The 25,508-nt window shown below is 36.2% G+C and overlaps 1 protein-coding gene across 3 annotated transcripts; it reads right to left on the reverse strand.

The window, feature by feature from the left end:
• Positions 1-272: 272 nt before the first annotated feature.
• Positions 273-23,730, reverse strand: LOC115769718 (cAMP-dependent protein kinase catalytic subunit 3). Of its 3 annotated transcripts, none has more exons than XM_030714647.1 (8): positions 23,625-23,730; positions 20,207-20,861; positions 5,525-5,693; positions 3,292-3,401; positions 2,993-3,238; positions 2,753-2,934; positions 1,276-1,353; positions 273-703 (listed from the first exon to the last, which is right to left on the reverse strand). In XM_030714647.1, exons 2-8 carry the CDS (start codon positions 20,829-20,831, stop codon positions 578-580), a joined length of 1,536 nt encoding a protein of 511 aa, XP_030570507.1. In that variant the 5' UTR covers positions 20,832-20,861; positions 23,625-23,730; the 3' UTR covers positions 273-577. The 3 variants fall into 3 exon arrangements, with proteins under 3 accessions (XP_030570507.1, XP_030570506.1, XP_030570508.1); XM_030714646.1 differs by having other exon boundaries at positions 23,054-23,730; XM_030714648.1 differs by lacking the exon at positions 23,625-23,730 and adding an exon at positions 22,498-22,627.
• Positions 23,731-25,508: the final 1,778 nt, after the last annotated feature.

The raw sequence follows: 25,508 nt of genomic DNA on the forward strand, positions 1-25,508 counted from the left end.
GGACGGACAGGACTTTGCTTGATCGATTCCGCAATTAATGCTGATCAATAATATATATTGTATTCGGAAATGCTTCCTTCTGTCTGTTACCTACATTTGCACAAAACTCTTTGCCCATTTTCAATCGTTTCAGTGTGTTAAAAAAAAACGAACAGAGTTTCTTTCCCTTCATCAAATGAATGAATTTTAGCTATGATCTTAAAAAATACTTTGAATTTTAAAGTATATTTTTAGGTAAACTCGTTTAGTATTCTTCTAGTATTCTTTTATTTCTCGTTTTTGCTTAATACCTATATAATCAAGTAAGACGAGGGCACCTCGTCGAAAATGCACGACGAAAAGATATAAGTGACTAGATCAGGTTGGCCGCTGTTGCTGACCAATAATATATATAAATTTTAGGGATAGGGGTGCCCTCTCAAAAAGATTAAACTCTTTTAGCCATTTTGCTATGAATTTTATACTTGTTTAACACTTATTTGTTTAATTATGATTACATTAAATTTTTGCCACAGCTTAATTTTGCACATATTAAATAAATTAACGATTGAATCTATTGTTCTATTTTTAGTTTCGTTTAGAAATCATTAAATAACTGCAAATCTTTCTGGTCAATTGCAGTGGTGGGCTTCCAATCCGTTTCGGGATAATCATCAAAATTTGTTGTATCACCATCATGATGGACATCAGGTAAAATTGGTGGCTGCAATAAACACACAAAACGGTTAATAATTAAAGACACACTATAACAGTGTCAGTTTTAATCTAAGCTATCCTGTATACAGAATTGAACGTGACTTATGCAAGATTTGTTTATTATTTTAATCATATGATCGTTACAAATATGTATGTTCGGTTCGTTTACAAACAAGGAGGATTAGCACATTATTACGATACGCGTATGGACTTTCCTTTTGCACAGTCCTAATTCCAAAATGGAAAAACTTTCGATATGTATGTGTGTTTTTTGTGTTGATGTTAACATAGAAGGAATTTGTAATTTATACCTGAAGCACGACGTTGGATTTAAGGTGTCTACCAGTCAGGTACTCTACTCTAGCGCACTGTTACTTTTTAAAGAAAATCTATATTTACATTTTACGAATGTATTCAGTTGTCGGAATGTGCCTAGTACTGTGTTTAATACATTCTCTTCATTCTAATCTCTATCTCCAATCATCATGGCTAGACTGACATAATTCATCGTATACATCCATTCGTTTTTAGGCGACTAGTTTACAATCAAAATGAGTCTGTGTTGTTTGTACCACTTACCTTAAGCTTCTTGTTATAGACGTCATTCCAATTTAAGTTCTTGAACCACCGATGCCTCTTAACGTCATCAGCACCATTCTGCGGGTATTATAGAGAAAAAAGAAGGCAACAAATTAAACTTTTTTATAATAAAAATCCTGAGCTTGGTCAAAATATCTTGAAAAACAAAAAAGTTTTCCATACAACAACTTTATTTTCGACCGTTCGTTCACATGATAGTATTTGATAAAGTGGTCCGATGTTATTAGGATTTTATAATATATGAAAAGCATAGTAAATTTAAAAAATACTTCATGACAATACCTTTCAAACTGAGAGGCTAGCTCGCATAGAAACATACAGTCTAACAGACGGACATGGCAATATCGCCTCCGCTGTTGATACTGATCAAGAATATATATACTTTGTGGGGTTGGAGATACTTCCTTTAGTATCAATCGAAAAAATTGAAATATCAGCACATACACAGCACAAACATGTAAGAGGTTCTAGTCGGGAGCTCCCGACTAGGGGATACCCTAAACCCTCTTCTTCCAACATCAAATGCATATATATATTCTATTTTAGAAGCTATATGTCAAGTTTGGTGAATCTAGCTCTTATTATTTACCGAAATTGCCCAAAAAACAAAATATCGATATCGGTTTTTATCGATTGCTTGGAAACGGAGTAATTTATCGATTATCGGAAACAAACTCGATCTGCGCAGGCACTGGGAGCACCTACGTCTAAAATTTCTCTAGCTCTTACAGGTTCTGAGATCCTTGCGTTCATACATACGGACGGACGGACGGGCGGATGGACGGAGGGACTGACAGACAGACGGACATGGCTAGATCGATTCGGCTATTGATGCTGATCAAGAATATATACTTTATGGGGTCGGAGATGCTTCCCTCTGCCGGTTACATACATTTGGATTTTGCACAAATACAATATACCCTTATACCCATTTTTAATGGGTTCAGGTTATAAAAACGATAACTACAAAACGAGATTTGATCTTACTATTCCAGAATCTAAATCAGAAATATAAAAAAAAAACAGGATTTCGATATAGATTTTATCGATAGCTTAGAAACCGGAAAAATTATCAATTATCGAAAACAAACTCGTTCCACGCTTGGGTACCTACATACGCATAGACGGACGGCTAGACGGGACGGGACAGACATGGACATGCCTAGATTATAGGGGTAGCATGACTATCATGGCTTTATATGCTGAGGTTGACTACCTCGAAAGAGGGTGACGATACTTCTGGTGTACCTCAAGGCAGTTATCGTGGACCTTTTTTTTTTCTTAATGCACATGACAACCGGACATGGCTAGATCGATTCAGCTATTGACGCCGACAAGAACCTGAGATAAAAAACATCATAAGCAATTAATTTGTCCAGTCTTTTATCATGGTATTTTATTGAAGCTAGTATCTCTAATTATTACGAAATACTCAAAAATAACATTTACTTCCTACCTTCATGTTACCCAGTCTCTTTGTTCGGTCATTTACCAACAACTTTTTTATTAGGTCTTTAGCAATGGGATCCATGTGGCGCTCCCATTCAATTTTGCCGCTCAATATCTTTTCGTAAATGCCAAATGGTTGCTCATCATAAAATGGCGGATACCCCACGAGCATTTCATAAATAAGTACACCTGTAAAAAAATGAACGAAATAATATTATGGTGAAACATAGGCTTCAGTATAACATACCCAACGCCCACCAGTCGACTGCCTTGTTGTGGCCTTTAGATTGTATTATCTCTGGAGCTATATATTCAGGCGTGCCGCATAATGTCCATGTTCGATCACGGAGCTTTTTAGCAAAGCCGAAATCGGTTATCTTTATATGGCCATCTCTATTTATTAACAAATTCTCTGGTTTTAAGTCCCGATATATAATTTGCAGTGAGTGCAGGTATTCAAGAGCACTGACAATTTCAGCTGCATAGAAATTCGCTGAAGAAAAAAAGCTTTTATTTTTTGTGGGATCGACTTATGGTCCAACTTACAAGTTTGACTAGTAAATTTCCCTGCATTGCGCAGATATGTAAACAGCTCACCGCCGCAAACATAATCAAAGATCATGTATAGATTAGACTCATCCTTGGTGGACCATTCTCTGTAAGACGAAGAAAGGAAAGATTATAATTACAAGATAAAGCAGATTAAAAGGTTTTAATGATAAATGTCGTCAATCCGTCATTTCTAAAATATATGTAAGTCAATCAAGTATTGATAATATGCTTTTTATACCCTGAACCCATTTAAAATGGGTAAAAAGGGTATATTGTATTTGTGCAAAATCCAAATGTATGTAACAGGCAGAAGGAAGCATCTCCGACCCCATAAAGTATATATATTCTTGATCAGCATCAATAGCCGAGTCGATCTAGGCAAGTCCGTCCGTCTGTCCGTCCGTCCGTATTCGTCGCAAATAAAAGCAAAGGCAGCACTCTGCACAGTTGAGTTAAACAAGAAGCGAGTACCAAAAAGATTTTCGCATTACGAAACAAGAACTGCTACCAGCTTCGCGACAGCTTTAGAGCCCAGGTTCAAAAAGTTCGGATTTTTCTATGCTTCCAATGCCGATGAAGCGGCAAAATCTTTAGAACAAGAAATATTTTCTATACTGCCAAAAAACTCACTCCAGCCATCAGTTCCACCAACACTACCAGCAGCCCCTCTGCAAGAAAACAAACCTAAACAAGTAAGAGGTTCAAGTACGGAGCTCCCGACTAGGAAATACCCTGAACCCTCTTATTCCAACACTAAATAAATTTAAAAAAAAGTTCCCTTGGCTGGGTTCGAACTCGCAACTAACCAAATTACTGCTGTCGACTCTACTCAACAGCCACACCAGCAAGAAAAAAAAAAGTAAGAGGTTCTAGTCGGGAGTTCCCGACTAGGGGATACCCTGAACACTCTTCTTCCAACATCAAATGCATATATATATATATTCTATTTTAGAAGCTATATGTCAAGTTTGGTGACTCTAGCTCTTATTATTTTCCATAATTGCCCAAAAAACAGGATATCGGTATCGATTGCTTGAAAACGGAGTAAGGTATCGATTATCGGAAACAAACTCGATCGGCACAGGCACTAGGAGCACATACATCTAAAATTTCAAGTCTCTAGCTCTTATAGGTTCTGAGATCCTTGCGTTCATACATACGGACGGACGGACGGACGGACGGACGGACGGACATGGCTAGAATGACTCGGCTATGGATGCTGATCAAGAATATATATACTTTATGGGGTCGGAGAAGCTCCCTTCTGCCTGTAAATGCATTTTGCACAAATACAATATACCCTTATACCCATTTTTAATGGGCTCAGGGTATAAAAATTCGCATGCTATATTTGTTAAAAAAGATTGGATAATAAGAATCGAAGATATTTTAAAATGCATTTGTCATTCATATTATTCGTCCAAGAAAGACTCCAATGTAGAGCCTTGGTTGTTGTAGCAGCTACTCCTATGAGCTGCAGGCCACGACCATACAGCAAATGTTGTCGGCATGGGGAAAACAAAAAAATTTCTTAGAATTACATATGTGTCACCCAAGTAAACCTTCTGGATTAGGTCTACAATTAAATTAATCGGCTCACAAAGCGGTCAGTCTGGTGAATAATTGGCGAAGTTACGGTTACCACAGTTTTAATGATCGTTAGAAATCTAAAGCTAAATAAAATATGGGAAATCTAAAGGCTTGTTCTCCTACCCAAGCCATATTACGGAATATTTTGTATAACGTCCTTTTTCGACTGCCTCTCCCGATTGATAAAAGTATTATTGAATTAGCAAGTAACATGGCTCTCATAATCACCGACATACGAATCAAGCTAACGCAGTATTTATCGTATACACTAATGGTTAGCATTCGTAGTAGTAGCCGGAAAAAAAACGATCCCCAAAATCCTCTTCGGAAAATGAGTTGCAATGGTTTTTTGGCGAAGTTTTAGATTTGGGCGATCGACTTCAAACTTCTTTCAAAGCCCCCAAACCGAACTTACCGTGTTTTATCGATTAAGGATAATCCATCCGAAGCTATTTTAAATTAATGTAATATGGTTTCATGAACATTTTTTGTTTGCAATCAAACATATTGTAAAAGATCTGTTCCCGAATTGTTTTAAGCCAATTTCAAAGGAATTATTTCAGACATGTTTCTCATTTCATCAGTATATTATATATATATTTCAGGAAAATGTAAGGTCCAGATACATAGTACTTACAAGGAGATGACGAAAGGATGTCGTATTTCACGCAATATATTTCGTTCATTCTTAACATGTTCAATTTGTTTAAGGCGTATGACTTCTGTCATAGCCAAAATTTTCATAGCACAGTATTTTTCGGAAATACGATCACGGCATAGACAAACCCGTCCAAATGTACCAGTGCCTGAAATCAAAGAGAGAGAAATACGAATTAAGCAAGAAATGACAATAAGGGTCAAATACATAAGCTTGAGAACACGAGCTTATTCGGTTGTGCGGGTGATGTTTTCTGGATTCTCTTTTTTTTCGATTTTATATCGCTTGTAATTTTAGGTACCATCCGAATCGTATCAATTAAAAACGCCAACATTTTCAAATACACATATTCTTTTCATGCATTGTACTCGTTGAAGATGGTTAATAAATTACATCATTAATCAGTGTGCTAATGTTCCATACATACAGGCAGAAGGAAGACCCCATAGAGTATATATATACTTGATCAACATAGAAAGTGAGTTCATATTGGCATGTCTGATATAGATAGATAAATTAAATTAGTCGTAGGTTCTCCTAGTTCCCGCGCAGCACCAGCGTTTTTTCCTTGTCCTTTTCTCAAGCAATTGATTCAAATCGATATCGAAATCCTATTTCATAAGTAAATATGTTAAACTTCAAGAATTGTCTATAAGGACCATGTATCTTTCATTTTATAGCTATCGCCTTAATAATTTCAGTATACATGTGCTTTATTGAATTCTATAATCATAACTTCAATTGCGATTGTATTGCGTTCAATGCTGTGTATTATGTGTGCAATTTAATTCATTTTTGGTGTGGTTCTGGCAACAAAATAATACGGTCGGTGCGAGCTCGACACCAGATGAGAGAACTTCCGACTAGACCACTCTTACTTGTTGAGGATGAATCCTTGTGGCTTGGTCTATACAATGATTTGAATTTCAGTGTAGTAGTGTGGTGCAGGACAAGACTTTTTTTTTGCATTTCTGATCATTACTTAAGAATCTAATAACCGATTTTAAAGTCTTAACTCTTCCTAGAAGCTATTATTTTGTAAAATTTTAAAATGTTGTTTATTTTTTTCCTCACCCCTGTATTTACATAATTACTTTAATGTATACCATTTAATCTTTTATGATATGTATATCATTTTAGAAAACCTGCCCGATACACATCTTACACATCTGCATAGAGAATGAATAGAATAGAATATGCATTTGCCATGAAATATTTTGACTATTTTGAAAACTTTGCGAAACGGGTAGCCCAAAGTTTGAAGTTCTTGTTGAAAGCTGTTGCCTGTATTACACCACAATGTAAATCATATATTCTCCATTTTTATCACAATCCCAGGAAAATGTTATGTGAAACTAGGGCAAAACTGGCTGAATGTCTAAAAAAAAAAAAGCATCAATGGTGGGTCTTCTACGATTGACAGATATAGCCATGTCATTAAATTGTTACATGTGCCTATGCAAAGTATTGATGTTTTCTCTGCCTCTGAAACACCCAAGCTTGACACGAAATCTCAAGAATGCACTAGTCAAAAGAAGCACTACATACTTTGGGAGATCATACCATTCAAAATGTGCTTATACCATTGCAGATCACGCTTTGAATTATCAAAAACCTTTAGAGACCTTAAGATACGCAAGGATATCCCAAAGATTTGGACCATTGGAGGATATTTGTTCTATTTTGACATCATGAAAAAAAACAGCAGCTCAGAACTCACTCCGAAGAGTCACTGCCCAGCTTTTGAGCAACAAAATAATACGGATAGTTAATATACATATCCTGTATCAACTATACTAGAAACTACATATAAAGTTTGGGGCTCTAGCTCTTAAAACCTAAGAGCTTCGCTTAAAAAACATCTTAGAACAAGTAAGAGGTTCTAGTCGGGAGCTCCCGACTAGGGGATACCCTGAACCCTCTTCTTCCAACATCAAATGCATATATATATACTATTTTAGAAGCTATTTGTCAAGTTTGGTGACTCTAGCTCTTATTATTTACCAAAATTGCCCAAAAAACAGAATATCGATATCGATTTTTATCGATTGCTTGGAAACGGAATAAGTTATCGATTATCGGATACAAACTCGATCTGCGCGGGAGCATCTACATCTAAAATTTCAAGTCTCTAGCTCTTATAGGTTCTGAGATCCTTGCGTTCATACGGACGGACGGACGGACTGACGGACGGACAGACAGACAGACATGGCTAGATCGACTCGGCCATTGATGCTGATCAAGAAAATATATACTTTATGGGGTCAGAGAATATTCCTTCTGCTTGTTACATACATTTGGATTTTGCTCATATACAATATATCCTTATACCCATTTTTAATGGGTTCAGGGTATAAAAGGGAAGTAAAATATCATTACAGAATAAAGTCGCATTTACCATGCTGTTGGAATGCGAAGCAGACACGCATGAATGTGTGTGTACATGTATACAGAAATTCTTAAAGTTTCGCTAGCTGCCCCATCCAATTATGCATTTGCGAATAACTTTGTTTTTTTCTTAACCGATCTTTATGAAATTTTCTACAGTATATCTTATTGTACCATAAAATATTTGTGTATTCTGAAAAAGTCAATTGCATTTAAATTGTTGCTTAAATTGGTTGCAATATAAATTGGGTTTTTAACTTGATTTATAGCTCTGTGGTGGTAGCGGGGAGGTGGCGATAGGCATAAAATGAGAGATACTTGACATATATATAATATTCTAGAAGCAACATATCATGTTTGGTAACTCTAGCTCTTATTATTTACCCAATTTGCTCAAAAAACAGGATGTCGATATCGATTGCTTGTAAAAGGAGTAAGTTATCGATTATCGGAAACAAACTCGATCTACGCAGGCACTAGGTCTCTAGCTTTCAAGTCTCTAGCTCTTATAGATTCTGAGATCCTTGCGTTCATACATACGGACGGAGTGACGGACGGACGGACGGACTGACAGACGGACGGACAGACAGACGGACGGACGGACAGACAGACAGACGGACATGGCTAGATCGACTCGGCTATTGATGCTGATCAAGAATATATATACTTTATGGGATCGGAGATGCTTCCTTCTGCCTGTTACATACATTTGCATTTTGCACAAATAAAATATACCCTTTTTATCCATTTTAAATGGGTATACAAATTTTCCAAAAGTCCATTATTAATTAAAATATTAAACTGTGTATAGTCGCCCGGACTCATAACAAAGCCTGATCGTGAAGTCCCGGTATCGGGCAGCAGGCTACGCGGGTCTGGGCTTCCACATCTTGTCGGTCATAAGCACTGATATCATATACAGTGGACCCTCGGTTAACGTACACAATTGGTTCCAGCATCTTGTTCGTTATGCAAGACGTTTGTTAAGCAAAACCATTATTCCCATTTCAATCAATGTTAAATAATATAATGCGTTCAAAGTTGAAAAAAATACACTCTTATATGTTTCAATTTGATCTTTTATTTAAAGAAAGTAATATTAAATGCAACAAAACGTTTAAAGAACTGAAAAAATACACCAAATATTTTAAGTTCAGCTTTTATTGAAAGAAAGTTAAATTAAACGTATAAAATTTTTAAGGAACTGAATATGTATTGGACAGAAGGAGACAATCTAAAAATGTGTAAATGCATACCTAGTTTTTTTAAACAAAAAACTGCCTAGAGTCGTTTGTTTCTGACGTCGCTTCAAAATTTGTTGAAAATGAGACACAGCATTGTCGTTGAATGTTGCACGTATATCCTCTGTCTAATTGGGGTGATGCTTTTTAACGTATGATGCCACAGATTCCCATGCTTTGAGCATTTCTCTGATTGCACTAGACGGTTGCTGTTCTTCTGTTATCTCCTCGTCAGATAAAGTCTGCTTTTCAACATCTTGCTGTAAAGCACATTGCAATTCTACAAGCTCTTCGGTAGTAAGATCTTCACTCTGCTCTGCCACAAGCTCAGCGATGTCATTGCTATCCACCTTTTTCGTTGGTCGTTATGCGAAACTTCGTTCGTTAAAAGAAAATTTTTTTCCCAAAAAAATTTGTTCGTTATGCGGGACGTTCGTTAACCGAGGGTCCACTTGACACAGACGTCTTTGTGATCATTCGTCAGCTCACGACCATTTCATTGGCTTGTGTATGGATGGCTGTAATGAGTATCTACGTACATTTGCGAATGCAGTCGCCCAAAATATATTTTGCGGCCACATCTGTATTCTTCGCTTGCATTTTTAACTTTTTTACTACGTTTACTGCCGAATTATATATAGAAAATGTCAACAACTCCCGCGAAAGTGTTTTAAGCCTGTCACATCGCTTGCTTAGGTCCAAGATGACTACCTTGAGGAACACCAGAAGTAACGTGAACCCGTTTAGAGGTAGTCAGCCTCACCATTACTCTTTGGGTCCTACCTTTTAAATAAGAATTAATCCAAAGCAAAAGAGACAGGGGGAAACCTATTCGATCAAGTTTAATAAGTAAAATGTCATGGTGCACAGAGTCATATGATATTTGAAATTGTAATTACAAACAACACATCATTACAAACAATATTCAAAATGTTACATGCCCGATACCCTTTTACAAAAACAATGCAAGCCGCAAAAATGAAACTGACACACTAAATTGGTAATTCCAGCTATAACTTTGGTCAATTGGTGGAAACCAACTGTACGAAAGCTTTTGGTTTACCCATGTTTAAATTTTCCACATGGCGAGAACTGAATAACAAAGTAATATCTAAAAATTTTAGAACAAAACTTGCCACTGGCAAAGCCGGGTACTACCCGCTGGTTTATTTTACATTCTAAAATAATAATGTTCAATTAAGATTATTTTTTATCTGTACTAACTATTTCAATTTTAGCTGTGGACTCTAATAACGTCTCTGACAAAATTAACTGTGAAAAGGGTCATAGCTGGCCGGACAGGCAAATAAAATACCTCCAACGTTGCGATTAGGCTCTTACCGTTTAATTTGTATACTCTTGTATATTAAATACTTAGGTTGACGCTCGCTTTGTCGACCATTAATTTATAATAAATACAAAATAAATGAAATACATAAATAACAAATTTTTTGGTTATGGTCATATTGGCAAGCAGCTGGCGCAAAGCGCAAGAGTTTTGTACAAATGTGCACACAAGCATACATTTAGATGCGAGTGTTCCTTGTGAATTCAAAAAATAGATTTTCTATTGATATACATATAAGTAGTTATGTATGCTGCCATAAAAACGTAAATGCTGGTAAAGTATGAGGCTAGTGCAACTAGCTCGATCGGATAATTAAGGATGCGAATTTTGAACCGGGCAGCCGATCCACGGCTGGAAAATAAAACGACTAACTTTAAAAATCTTTTTTTAAAAAAAATTTTTACGAGAGAAAAAAGTATATACCCTTTATTTGGACACTTAAATCTACCAAAAACGTGGTCTGTCTTTGCCGTTTATTGGCTGTCATATAGCGTAACGTAATGTAGGGTGTATGATAACTCTGGTTAGTTTCTGTGGTCTTTCGGCATTGATTTTGTGTAATTTTGTCATACTATGCAATATGCATTTTAGGTCATTTTTATTAATAACAACTGCAAACCGCAAGGCGCCCGAAAATTGTTTATAATTTTAATATTCTCAATTCGTTTGTGTAATCGCGCCAAGACAAGCATCCAAAGGTGAAGCAAGCTATGTCACCACTATCCTCCCTACCACCAACAGCTCCTAGCTATAGTATATGAATTTTGGGCAAATTGCCAAAAAACAATTTTCAATAACATACGCTTATAAATTTTCGGAATATATATAATATACAGAATAAACCTATACGGTCTATTTACAGCGGTTAAACGACTATATAGTTTTTAGACCTTAAGCAATTTCCGTCTGTCGTTCCTTCCATCAATCTCGGAGTCTATAGGACCTAAGGGCTCGATAGTTTGCCCCGTTTTCCAGCAATCGATAAGAATCGATATCAAAACATAGCTATTTAGCATATCACTATTTTTGTTTTTATACCCTGAACCCATTGAAAATGGGTATACGGGTATATTGTATTTGTGCAAAATGCAAATGTATGTAACAGGCAGAAGGAAGCATCTCCGACCGCATAAAGTATATATATTCTAGATCAGCGTCAATAGCCGAGTCGATCTAGCCATGTCCGTCTGTCTGTCCGTCCGTCCGTCCGTGTGTATGAACGCAAGGATCTCAGAATCTATAAGAGCTAGAGACTTGAAATTTTAGATGTAGGTGCTCCTAGTTCCCGCAGATCCAGTTTGTTTCCGATAATCGATAACTTACCCCGTTTCCAAGCAATCGATAAGGATCGATATCGATATCATGTTTTTTGGGCAATTTTGGTAAATAATAAGAGCTAGAGTCAACAAAATTGACATATAGCTTCTAAAATAGAATATATATGCGTTTGATGTTGGAAGAAGAGGGTTCAGGGTATCCCCAAGTCGGGAGCTCCCGACTAGAAGCTTTTAATTGTTTTAATTTCAGATTGTCTCCTTCCACCCAATATATATTCAGTTTCTTAAAAAATTTTATACGTTTCATTGAACTTCCTTTCAATAAAAGCTGAATTTAAAATATTTGGTGTGTTTTTTCAGTTCTTTAAAAGTTTTTTGCATTTTATATTACTTTCTTTCAAAAAAAGTTCAAATAGAAACATATTAGAGTGTATTTTTTTCGACCTGGAACGCATTATTTAATTTTTCATTGATTGATATGGGAATAATGGTTTTGCTAAGCAAAAGTTTTGCATAACAAACAAGATGCTGCAACCAATTGTGAACGTTAAACGTTTTCACTATCCTTACCTTATGTGATGAAGGTGCACGTTAAGACGGGGTTTCGGGAAATTCCATCCGTAAGTGTGCAAAATCGCGAAAAACATTTGTATAAAACTTTTTTGTTTACCATCCAATCGGCCTCAAACTTATTTTCAAAAATCTTTGTTCAAATTCATTTGAGGAGTGTTTCACACTTTTCGAAAAATCCATTCCTCCTTGGTGGAGGTCAAAGATTTGGTGCGATTCTAAGACTTTTAAGATTTCTAAGTTTTAAGATTTGTCCGATTTGGTTCAAACTTATTTTCAAAGCTCTACATAGGAACTTAAATAATACTTGTTCCAGCGATCAGTGGTAAATTTGCGGAAAACGTTTGTATGAAAGTTGTTTGTTTACCGACCGATCAGCGTCAAATTCATTTTAAAAGCTTTTTGGGAACATTTTTTTTATACGTGCCACGGGCAAGGCAGAGCAATACCCGCTAGTATATTAAAACTTGTATAAATACAATGAACAATAAGAAAGATCCATCATTTTTATTGTGGTCTAGAAAAATAGTTATTCTGTAAACAGTTAGGTGTTCTCATTTAAAGATGGAAACAAGAATAGTTCATTTCGTGGCATGGATCTAATTTCGTGCAAAACTCGAATCGATTCAACGTAACAACGCTGATAATTTGCTAGTGTCACCGACCTTTATTAATACACCAACGGTACACGACAGACAGCTTTGGCATTACACTTTGCGCTAAACAAGGTTCAATACCTTGCCGTGCATTGCTTTTCATCGATTTCACCGGTTTCGGTGAAACCTACTGTCTCGTTCACAAGTAGAGTAACAACAACGACTGCATCTGACCGACCTATATATATTCAGTTGTCATAACAAAACCTGCCATTCCTACGCAGCTCAGTTGCCGGGACCGTTATGGATAGGCATTCCAAATAATTAGGCGAAAGCTAAGTATGTAAAGCAAATACTTATATTGAACGACTTTGAAAATAAATCAAAGCTTACGACAGTACCTAAAGCGAACCTTTGGACGACAATTTATTATAAATATTAGCCAATTTAACTCACAGATTTTAATTTTTTTTTGGAGAATCAAAAATGCGCATTAAATCTAAGAACTATTACCGAATTTTGACAAGTAACCAATAATAGGAAATAAGAAACAACAGACGGACATGGCTTCAACGGCTCTGCTGTTATGGGACAAGAGTATTAGAAGGTTGTAAAAATAAATAATTACCGGTATGTCGTTCGTTGTCGAGTCGGTCGTTATCATTGCTTAAAAGTGAGCTAAGTTTAAACTCAAGAACTTCAGAATGTAAAGAATCTTAACACAAAGCAGTCAATTTTCCTCAGGCCTCAATTCGTATAATGACATTAAAAATGGGTAAAATATATGTAACAGCCAGAAGGAAGCGTATCCGACCTCATTAAGTATATACTTATATTCGCTTACGCGTTTGTTTCCGATAATCGGTAACTTAACCCGTTTCCAAGCAATCGATTAAAATCGATATCGATTTTAAGCAAATTTCATAAATTATAAGAGCTAGACACAAAGTTTTACAAGTATCAAATAATATAAATATATAAACTCCTACTTAAATATTCAGACTGTTTACTTCTGGCGTTGCAGTCCTCGGCAGATGAAATGTTTAAATTAAATAACAGAGTGTTATTAAGGAAATTAAACAGCGAGGATTAGGGTTCGAAACCTGGGGTATTATTGTTTTAGTGTAGTATTGTTTTAGTTTAATGCCATAGTTGCTGGTGCTATTCAAAAAGATAGGTTGATAGTTTGTAACATTATGTTTATATGAAAAATAGTGCTAATACTACTAGCCTTTTCTCTAAAGGATACAAATTACAATTTCAGCTATTCAGGCTTAATCCATTTCCGGCGTAACTTTTGCAATTTAACATTATAGACATTACGCTTATAAGAACCCTCATACCTACTAGCAAGCTCTTGCTAATATACTACTACTTTACAAATTCCTGGAGATGTTTTAATCTAAGCTACCATTCATCGAAGCAACACGTGTTACTCATACCGCTTAATTCCCAATTTAAGCCAACTCCACTAACGAAGAATAAGACGAGAATGCCGCACTCACCAACTGCAATAATACGAACTAGTAACATCACCAGAGTATTCAAGGAGGAAAACAGTGCGTTTAACACGTCGAACAACTTTCTCCAACCAGCTCAAAGCATCCTCTGTGGAAAGCTAATCAATTACTTAAAATACCCGTCCGATGAATGGGCCTGTACTGACAACTTCGCTATAAATCTCTTTTAAACTTCCTCCGTTACCCGCTATCTTAAGTCATTGTGACGCGCTGCCATATCGCAAAAAGAGAAATAATAAAATCCGTTAAATATCCATTAACCTATTATTTTAACCATACAAAACCATGGGAAGGGTAATAACATCCATTATTGTGCAGCATGCTTCTTTTTCCCGAAATCGACCAATTCTTATTAGGCCAATGAATATCTCCAACGCAGCATTTCGGCTTTCTAGAAAAGCATTGGACCACTATACAAGTCAATCAAATTGTTAGATACATACATACATAGATCTGCACTGCTTTCGAAAGTTTTAAGTTTTAGTTAACTTTTTGTCTGTTTCTGGTTTGAGGACCTGATGTACGAAATCGGTCTGCACAACTTACAGAGCACTTAGATGCCATACAATTATGCATTCGTGTAACAATCCACATTGGCGCTGAGTAACTAACTAACTGGATCCATAAGCTATGACTGATCTACAGTTTAACGGCATACTTAGCGTAAGTAAATCGAAGCCAAAAATACTCAATTAATCACCCGATTCTTGTTACCTGCTTATAATGATTTTATATGAAATACAATAAAAGGCTGAGTGTTAAGATGGTCAAGATATCTTAATAAACAAAAAAGGCTTTTAATCAAAAACCTAGTTTTCGACCGATCGTTCCTATGGCAGCTTTATGATATAGTGATCCGATCCAGCTGGTTCTGACATATGTACTGCGTGCAACAGAAAGAGGGACTTCTGCATAGTTTCATAAAGATAGCCTTAAACCTGAGAGACTAGTTCGCATAGAAACAGACAGACGGACATGGCTATATCGACTCGGCTGTTGATGCGGATGAAGAATATATATACTTTATGGGGTCGGAGAAGTCTCCTTCTATGCGTTACACATTTCACGAAAAAATTATAATACCCTCTGCAAGCGTATAAAAAGACAGAATTTAAAAATCTAAACCTTTTTGCCAAACTCCGTTACAGAGTTAGAAATTGTACAGTATGCGGAAAACTACGCACAACGCTTGTTTATTTTATTTTCTCGAGGAACCATAGTGGTAGAAATATCTATCCTCTTTAATTAAACGGCTCAACTCCCTTTAAGCCTACGAAAGACGTTATCGACACAAACGCGCACGCAGTATGAAACCTTGGTAGCTACAATAGCACATAATGTGCTGGATCTTCTACCAAAAAAAGAGTGTGTCCACATACCTCTGATAATTATAAACTAGAGTATTATTTTAAAACCGTGTATGAAACTCTTTCCCACCGCAAAGACTATCCGGAATTTAATTGCTGACGCTTCTGGAAGTATATAGTTTGAACATTCCATACCATACAATACATTGTTTGATTAGTGCTTGTATGCAATGTAATTTGCAAACATAGACATTTTTATACCCTGAACCCATTAAGGGGTTCAAGGGTAAATTGTATTTGTGCAAAATCCAAATGTATGTAACAGGCAAAAGGAAGCTTCTCCGACCCCATAAAGTATATATATTCTTGATCAGCATCAATAGCCGAGTCGATCTAGCCATGTCCGTCTGTCTGTCCGTCCATCCGTCCGTCCGTATGTATAAACGCAAGGATCTTAGAACCTATAAAAGCTAGAGACTTGAAATTTTAGATGTAGGTGCTCCTAGGGCCTGCGCAGATCGAATTTATTTCCGATAAACGATAACTTACTCCGTTTCCAAGCAATCGATAAAAATCGATATCGATATCCGTTTTTTGGGCAATTTTGGTAAATAATAAGAGCTAGAGTCACCAAATTTGACATATAGCTTCTAAAATAAAATATATATATGCATTTGATGTTGGAAGAAGAGGGTTCAGGGTATCCCCTAGTCGGGAGCTCCCGACTTGAACCTCTTACTGGTTATGGCTTAAATAGTCTAAGTAAGCAGTCTAAGTCGGCATATGCGAGCCTGTTCCAAGAAATGCGCTTACTCCTTATTAAATCATTTAAAATCCCCATTCAAACAATTAAAATTGAAATGATCCAAATATATAGATATGTTGCATACATAGACAACAATCAGCCGCCGGCACATCCATTCCGATTAACCCAATCAATTTATCTCTGTTTAAATTCATTTGAATGCATACTTTCTTGGTTTAAATGGGGATCCAAGATTTGGTGTGTAAAATTTCGTGATAAATTTATTTTCAAAGATCTATACGAAAAATCATTTGAGATTTTTGATAGACATTTGATAAGTTTCTGGGTGGTAAATGCGAATAAAAGGTTTAATAAACGATAGTTTATTCTTTAGCTTCAAGCTTCTCACCGCAAGACTAGCATGATTCCCCATCACTTGGTTGTTGATTGGATGGATATATGGATTTATATATATATTAATATATACTAGCGGGTAGAGTTGTGTCGTTTAGCTCAGACCAAATTCGATTGAACGGGTCATTAAAATTCATGAACAATACATTCCTTTGAAATGTTTAGTTGCTAACAAACAAATAATATGGCTGGATTTTAAGCTCACAGAAAATATTGTTCGCGTGCAACTGAATAGCTAACTGAACTAAGCGAATAGTTCAAGACCGACTGAATAGCTGAGCGGAATTCACCGTTCATAACCGACTGCGTAAATGAACGAGTGAACTAAATGTCCGATTTAGTTCACGACAAGAAAATGAACGAGTGAACTTTTTAACCGAGATAGCTTTGATTCTGCGAAAAACGTAAAACAGGTCTGAAATGATTTTTCTTATGGATCCTTGGAAATTAATTTAAGCGCGAAACGTCACCCCCCAAATCTTTGAAACCCATTTCCACCAACAAGGGATAGATTTTCCAAAAAGTGTAAAACGATCATTCTGTTCTGTTGTATATGATATTTATATGTATTTATATACATTTTTTTACAATTTTACACAAGCCTTAGTTAATAGCTTATATTAAGTAAGCGTTCAATACTAAAGATAAAATGGCATGTGGACAACTCTCCCCATTTACAAAAAATTTGAAAAGTAACAAGGATATAACAGTTTTGTACAGGAACCTTATGGAGATGGATATAATATATATATTTTTGATCATTCTATATATCAGGGTATCCAAATATTGATAAACTACTTTATTCGTTGCCCCAGCTAAATCGAATTTTTAAATCCCATATATAGAAATGTGCATACATGATGTGTACTAAATTAATGATTTTAATAAATTACGCGATTTGTGAAAATACGCAAGCAGATTGAAAAACCGTGAAAGTAATTTTCTTTAATGTCTGGGGTGCGAAAAAATTATATTACTCGTAAAAAGGGGGCGCGATGCATTTCTTATTGCCTTCAATTTGCGTAATTGATGACCCTAAAATGTATATATATTCCTGATCAGTATCAACAGCCGAGTTGATTCACTGTGCTCCATACATACATACATGCAAAAGCCGGTTAACATGGAACCACTATATCAAATAGCTGACATAAGAACGATGGGTCGAAGAGAAGGTTTTCGTGGGAAATTCTTTTTATACCCTGAACCCATTGAAAATGTGTAAAAAGGGTACAATGTATTTGTGCAAATGTATGTAACAGGCAGAAGGAAGCATGTCCGTCCGTCCGTCCGTCCGTCCATATGTATGAACGCAAGCATTTCAGAACCTATAAGAGCTAGAGGCTGAAATATTAGCTGTAGGTCCTCCTAGTCCATGCGCAGATCGAGTTTGTTTCCGATAATCTAACTTACTCCGTTTCCAAGCAGGGATGTTTCCCACTTTTTGGAAAATCTATCCATTTGGTGGGGCCGTCTCGCGCTCAAATTCATTTCCAAGGATCTATATGAAAAACAAGTAAGAAGTTCTAGTCGGGAGCTCCCGACTAGGTGATACCCTGAACCCTCTTCTTCTAACATCAAATGCATATATATATTCTATTTTGGAAGCTGTATGTCCAGACTGGTAACTCTAGCTCTTATTATTTACCAAAATTGCCCAAACAACAAAATATCGATATCGATTTTTATCGATTGCTTGGAAACGGAGTAAGTTATCGATTATCGGAAACATACTCGATCTGCGCAGGCACTAGGAGTACCTACATCTTAAATTTCAAGTCTCTAGCTCTTATAGGTTCTGAGATCCTTGCGTTCATACATAAGGACGGACGGACGGACAGACAGACGGACATGGCTAGATAGACTCGGGTATTGATGCTGATCAAGAATATATATACTTTATGGGGTCGGAGATGCTTCCTTCTGCCTGTTACATACATTTGGATATTGCACAAATACAATATACCCTTATACCCATTGGTTCAGGGTATACCCATGGGTTCAGGGTATAATTATTTGATACGTGTTTCACATTTTTAGCAGAATCAAAGCATCCTCGCTAAAAAATGCGATTCTAAGATTTTGGTGCAGTTTTAAGTTTTGTCCGATTTGCTTCAAACTTTTTTTCGGAGCTCTACAAAGGAACTTAATAAATACGTGTTTCTGCGATTTGGCAAATTCAACCCACAACAGTGGGTAATTAGCGAAAAATGTTTGAATGAAACTTTTTTGGTTACCATCCAATCGACCTCAAACTCATATTCAAAGCTTAAAAAATGTTTAAAATTTATTATAGGTGTGTCTCGCGTTTTTTTTTTTAAATCAATCCTAGTTGGTGGAAAAGGGATTGAAAGATTTGGTGGGTGACGTTTCGCGGTCAAATTTATTTCCAAAGATCTATATGAAAAATCACTTAAGACGTAAAATCCAAACATATTCAGAAGAAATGCAATTGAAAGATTTTTTGGGCTAAGTTTTAAATTTTGTCCGATTTGCTTCAAACTTATTTTCAAAGCTCTACATACACCTTAAGGAATACCTGTTTCAGCGATTTAGTAAATTTCTTGTTTGCCGTCCGATCGGCCTCAAAATAATTTTTAAAGATCTTCGCACTTTTCGAAAAATCCATATCTCTTTGGTGAAAATGGGGGCCAAAGATCTATACGAAAAATCATTTAAGACGTGTTTCACACTTTTCGAAAAATTCAAGCTTTGCCGGTAGAAAATGCGATTCTAAGATTGTTTGGTTAAGTTTTAAGTTTTATCCGATTTGTTTCAAATAATTGTCAAAGCCCTATAAAAGGACTTAATGAATGCGTGTTTTAGCGATTTGGAAATTTTCTCCGGTAACAATGCTATTAGAGATATACAGGTTTAAAAATTAGGATTTCGACATCGGTTTACGTTTAATTGTATTGTATGAGGGCCGATTAAAGCTTAACACGGTCTACTTCAAACATGTTTTCAAAGCTCTACATAAACACAATGAAAACGGGTTTCACCGAAACTGGGGAAAAGTTATGAAAAGCGATAATATGCAATTTATTGTTTGGAATCTGATTAGTTTCAAACACACATTTGTAAACTTTATAAAAATTCACACTTTTTGGGAAATTCTATCTATTGAGGACTGCTGTCTCGTACTGTGAATCGAGACAAGTTCAATGTCGGAGGCAGTAAAACTAGTAAGTGCGAGGTGATGATTGTAAAAACTTGTTTGAGAAATTAATGAGAATTGATTTGGCGGGTACTCACCGACAGTTTTGATAATCTGAAAGTTATCAAAATGATATTTACGCACACCCTTTGCTGTTTGAATGCTGTTACTTTCTTCGGACTCGTCGTCAGTCTCCTCATCGCCAGTATCATTGCCGTCGTCATTATCACTTTTATCGGAGTCCTCGTTATTGGTGACATCATCTGTGTCGTGGCCATCGTCCTTCCCATCTTCATCGACGGTATCATTATTCACAGACGTTGACGTGACGCTGCTGCTACTACGACTGCTGGCGCTGACGTGTGTGGATTGCGTCTGTTTTTTTTGCTGCTGTTGCGATTCTTCTTCATCGCTTTCCTCGCTATAATCCGATTCTAAGGGATCTGATGACTCACTAGAGGCCACACTACAGCTGTCTCCGCGCACGTCGCTTCCGACAGTGCCAGACCCTAACTTGAACGTAAATGTGGCCTCTGTATTAGCGTTATTTGTTGTTGAGCTGGCTGTAGGATTTTTCTTCTTATTCTGCTGCGATGACACTGGTGTCAAGTGGCTTTCGCTTCCTGCTTTTATTTGTGGGGAGGTAATGCCTTTTGTTGATGCTGAAGTTTTGCCAACGCCTGCAATCGGTGTGCAAAAACGGGCGCAAGTAGCTGTCGACATTGCGGCAATTGTATCCCCACTACGGGTTTTCTGTAAACAAATATGAAGAATGTAATAAGTTAGAATTAGGTATGTTGTGATGAATTAAAATAGCAGGAGTGAATTATAAATGCTTAAGACGGGAGACGAACTGCAAACTATTTCTTTCCAAACTAATCTAAATGAACCGTTAATAATTATTTTTATACCAGGTGTGAGGCAGAAGGACACACATCCGATCCCGATTAAATTAATGTAATGGCCAGCTAACAATCTGTTTATCTACCAACCGACAATCAATTGGTATTATCGCGTCGGTTTCCTGAGATTTCCATAAGACCTAGATGCACTAAATATTCAATTTATCTAGGCTCTCATTTAAACAACTATTGTTCCTGTTTAGCCGTATGATAACGTATACCGATGATGGTAAGATTTTGCACATATATATAAATAGCATAGTGAAGCTTTTTAAAGCTAAGTTCGGTTTCTCATACAATAATTTATTTATCAACCAATTCTTCTCATAGGAAATAATATAATTAGCCGGTATTCCCTGGCCTTGCCCATGTTATTTTTGTGCCTAACATTTAAAATTCAATTGAATTTTCATAAAGATCCTCGAAAATGGTTTCAAGGCCGATCGAGTTGTTATCAAAAAACTGTTATGTCATCAAGAATTGCAGATGTCAAAATGGCTGACACACATTTTCATTAAGTTCTTGTGTAGGGCTTTGAAAATATATTTTATAAATAGAGATATTTCCACTAGTTTTATATATGTTTACATTTGTTTCTTTTATGGTCTACCAACACCGCAAGGGGGTGTAGGTTAGTTGGTAAAAAATTTAATTGTATTGGTCGGATGCTAAAATACAAAAAGGCCTGTGCTTAGTAATATATATTTACAAAGGGAGTTAACTACCATCTTCGACCCCCACTTTCCAGCCAGGTGATTTTAAATCTTCAATGAAACAAAGATTTAAAAAAAAGTGTATAATCTTTTTGCGCAAATGTACGTAACAGGCAGATGGAGTCATCTCCAAGTCAGCACCAATAACCAAGTCGACTAGCCTTGTCCGTCCGTATGCATAATACGTCGATGTCAGAAGTATAAGTTAAAATTTTCATAAATATCGGACAATAAACAATGAAGTAAACATATCACGAAAGCATATCCCATAGTGTGCGGCTAAAAGAAAAAGAAGCGCAGCCACAGGGAGCATGGGTGTATTTGTGATTTTGTGTATACATATGTATATGAGGATGATGCGAAAATTCGTATGATGACAGCTCAGCGTGGGCTTCAAGAAATCTCAAAGTCAGGCATTCCCGACCAGAACACTTAAGTAAACCAGTAAAGTAAGTTTGAAGTTTAACGGATGAAAACCATTATGTTTTGTTTAGGGAGACAAAACATGGCCTTAGTGTTCATTTAACCCATAGAAACTAATAATTATAACAATCATCTTAAAGTTTTGCAAGAATATTTTTTAGCAGTCAGTCACTCAGCACAAACATTTTTGTTTTTTAATTTATTTTTTTATATTGACGTATACACATACTTATGTATATGCTCAAATATATTTGAATATGTGCTATAGACAAGAGTGCAAGGTATCTCCTAGTCATGTACTCTTCACATGAACACTCTTACTTGATACACATGGAAATACTGATTACTCACCAAACACGCAACGTCACTGTATGTCCGATCTACGCCGACTGCCGACTGCCACTGCTTATATACTCTTACACTTTCACAAATGAAAAGGGGTATATTGGCTTGAAGCAGTGTCCACTTAGCTGTTCGTAATTAGCGCATACTATGTACTATTTGTTAAACGCGTTTAAGGCTAGATATCCTATACAAAGTGTTAAGAATAAAACTTAAGTCTTCCACTGTTATCGAGCTAATCACCAAAATTACAAATACAAAAATTTGTACTTTCTGATCTTACAGTTTGAAGGGTAACAGTCTTCAGGTAACGAATCCAATAACCAGTAAGATCCTTTTCAACCTGGCTGAGGCCTTTACCAATGATTATAATAATTTTATAAATATGTTTTTATATTTTTTAATTGTGTTTTTAAATGTCCGTTAGGCTATCGAATCCCACCCCGAAAATCACAAACTGTACATCTGATATAATTTTTAAGATCTCATTTATAATGAATCTTAAGTTTCAGTGCTGTTATACTGATAACAGAGTATTGCGTAGTCGAAAGATACGAACTCTTACTTGTTTGGTTTTCTTAGCGATCAGTTTTATTGTTGCTATTGCTGCTCTGACAGTCTGTCTCACGGTACAGTTCAGAATTTTCTATTCGCTGGACTGGAGCAAAATTCGAACGGTTGCGAAATTGTTAAAAATAAATATGTTACTTTGGCTTGCACGAATTTTCTTTTGCTTTTTTATTTTGTCTGGCAATTTTCTTTGCCTACGAACAGAAATAAACACGCGCTGTTCAGCTGGCTGAGATAGGTGTTGGTTTACATATGTATATGTTTATAGGTGTATGATTAATAGGCACTGAAAACTGACAATACCAGGTTTTTAAATTGTGTTTTGTACCGCGGAAAATTGTGCCACTTTCCACGCTTTTGTAGACCGAAGGTTCATTAATATTACTCTTTGGCTGGCTTTTTATTTGTTTTGACCTTATGGCGAATTATTGCTCATTGACGACAACGACTTCAATTTGGAGATCTTGAGTATCCGGTTTAATGCCAATTGCACTGACTCGCGATTTTCCGAATGATGATATGAACAATGCAAAACAATACAAAATGCAAATCTTTATTTTGTTTACCAATGAATATTTCAAACTTAATTTGTATAACACATTTCCCCTTTTACGATTTTTAGTTTTCTTTTAGTAAATATTCTTTATTTATTTATTTATTTTTTGTTGATCTGCAGCCAAAAACAAAACTGACCAGCCGCTTTCACGATTTACACGAAACTGAAATATAAAATCTGCGAATCGCCTGCTGCTAGCAGCTCTCGATGTTACCCTCATCGACGACGTCGTAGCTTTCGTTGTTGCTGTTGTGTTGTAGTAGCTGATGTGCAAACTGGTGTGGAGGATGATGATGAGTTTAGCTGCTGGCTGGCTGAGATGCTGCCAGAGATGTTGAATACTTGCGTTTGCTCATGGCCATGTACGACAATTTGTGTGTGTGTGTGAGTGTGTGTGTTAGAGTGAGCGAGTGCCTTAGAGAGTCTGTGTTGGCCATAAAATGGCATCAGTTGCAGGACCATTAAAATGTATATATATCATCGGAGCGAACTTAACTGAAGACAAAATCGAGGCTACAACATGCACCAGATATTGATTATTTTTTATAGAGATTTTGCCAATATGGCAATATAACCTACTGATAATTTTAATATTTCTATGTAGCTCTGGCAAAGTCAATTGGGAGTCGGGTGTGAGAGCGGTGGCCAATTGCGTTCTTCGTATACCACCAAGCGCAGTGCCAGTCGATAAACGTACAAAAACAAAGACAGCTGAACTTTGTTTTCGATGATCTTCTGTTCTTTGGCTTGTTTTTCGCAGTGCGAAGTGCAAAAAATGGTACCTTGCTCTTAATAGAGATTCGTTATGCTCTTTCGCACACTATCGAGAACACTCTGACACGTTCGAACAAATGCATGTTGTTGTTAAGGCTCTTTAAAAGAAGCACAAGAGAAGATCAGAAGGAAAGACGCGTCGGTGGCGTCAAATTTAGATTTATCTATAGAATGCAAGGGCAAACATTTGTAAAGTGTAATACCGGAATGTAAACTAAATAAATACTACTCCATCGGTTAACTTGCATGATACAAAATATAACACATAAACAGCTAAGCTTATATTTCAAATAGAAAAGCGTTTAGTGAAATACATATGTATACATATATAAGAAAATAAATTTATTTTTGTTCATACATATGTAAACACACAAATTTGAACAATTAACATCTAAAAAGTGATCTACATCCAAAATGATTATTACAAATTTAATAAAAAGTGCTTTTACTTTTTTTCCATTTTTGATTTGCGGTTAACATATTGCTGGTAGTCGTAACTAAATGTATACATTTTTATACATTCTGATTTTAATAAATTAATTGTTGATTGTTCAATTATTGAATATACATTTTAATATTATGTAACACATTTTTCAGTACAGTAGTCTGCAAAGCAATACACCGCGGGTCGCTGATTTATATTGCTAACACAACACACGGGGTTCCTGCAAGACGAGGTAGTAGATTGGTGCTGGAGCTTACCGGCACTTAGGGATGGAGACCCCTGCCAATGTGTTTTAGCGGGACATTTAACATGGGCCTGTCATAGGAATGCGGTAATTGACATGTCTAGCTTTCCGTTGAAGCTGATTTCAATGGCCATCATAATAACCCTTGACAAGGTTAGTGTTTAATTAATTTACTAGTGCACGGTCGCCTTGGTGCATCTGTAATTTTTTTTAAATTAATTCTATTAAAACTTATACACGCATATGTGTGTATCTGCAGGTATGCATGCATCTTACTTGTCTACATACGTATGTACATATGTATGTACTACATATGCAAAGCATTTTTTCTCTCTGTCTGGGTAAGCTTTAATATTTACGGAAGCTTCCTTTTGTGTTTAAAGTGATAACTAAGACGATGTCTATAAATATTTAACCCACAAGTGTCGGAA

Source organism: Drosophila novamexicana, unplaced genomic scaffold (assembly GCF_003285875.2).
Source record: "Drosophila novamexicana strain 15010-1031.04,08,12 unplaced genomic scaffold, DnovRS2.1 tig00004554-arrow-pilon, whole genome shotgun sequence".
Taxonomy (NCBI): Eukaryota; Metazoa; Arthropoda; class Insecta; order Diptera; family Drosophilidae; genus Drosophila; species Drosophila novamexicana.

Excerpts from the sequence above, each read along its gene's own strand:
- LOC115769718 (XM_030714647.1), bottom strand. The coding sequence starts at position 20,831 with ATGTCGACAGCTACTTGCGCCCGTTTTTGCACACCGATTGCAGGCGTT. Across the intron at positions 1,354-2,752 it reads AGAGACTGGGTAACATGAAG|AATGGTGCTGATGACGTTAA; the intron begins GTAGGAAGTAAA and ends TAATACCCGCAG. Across the intron at positions 704-1,275 it reads TCTATAACAAGAAGCTTAAG|CCACCAATTTTACCTGATGT; the intron begins GTAAGTGGTACA and ends TGTTTATTGCAG.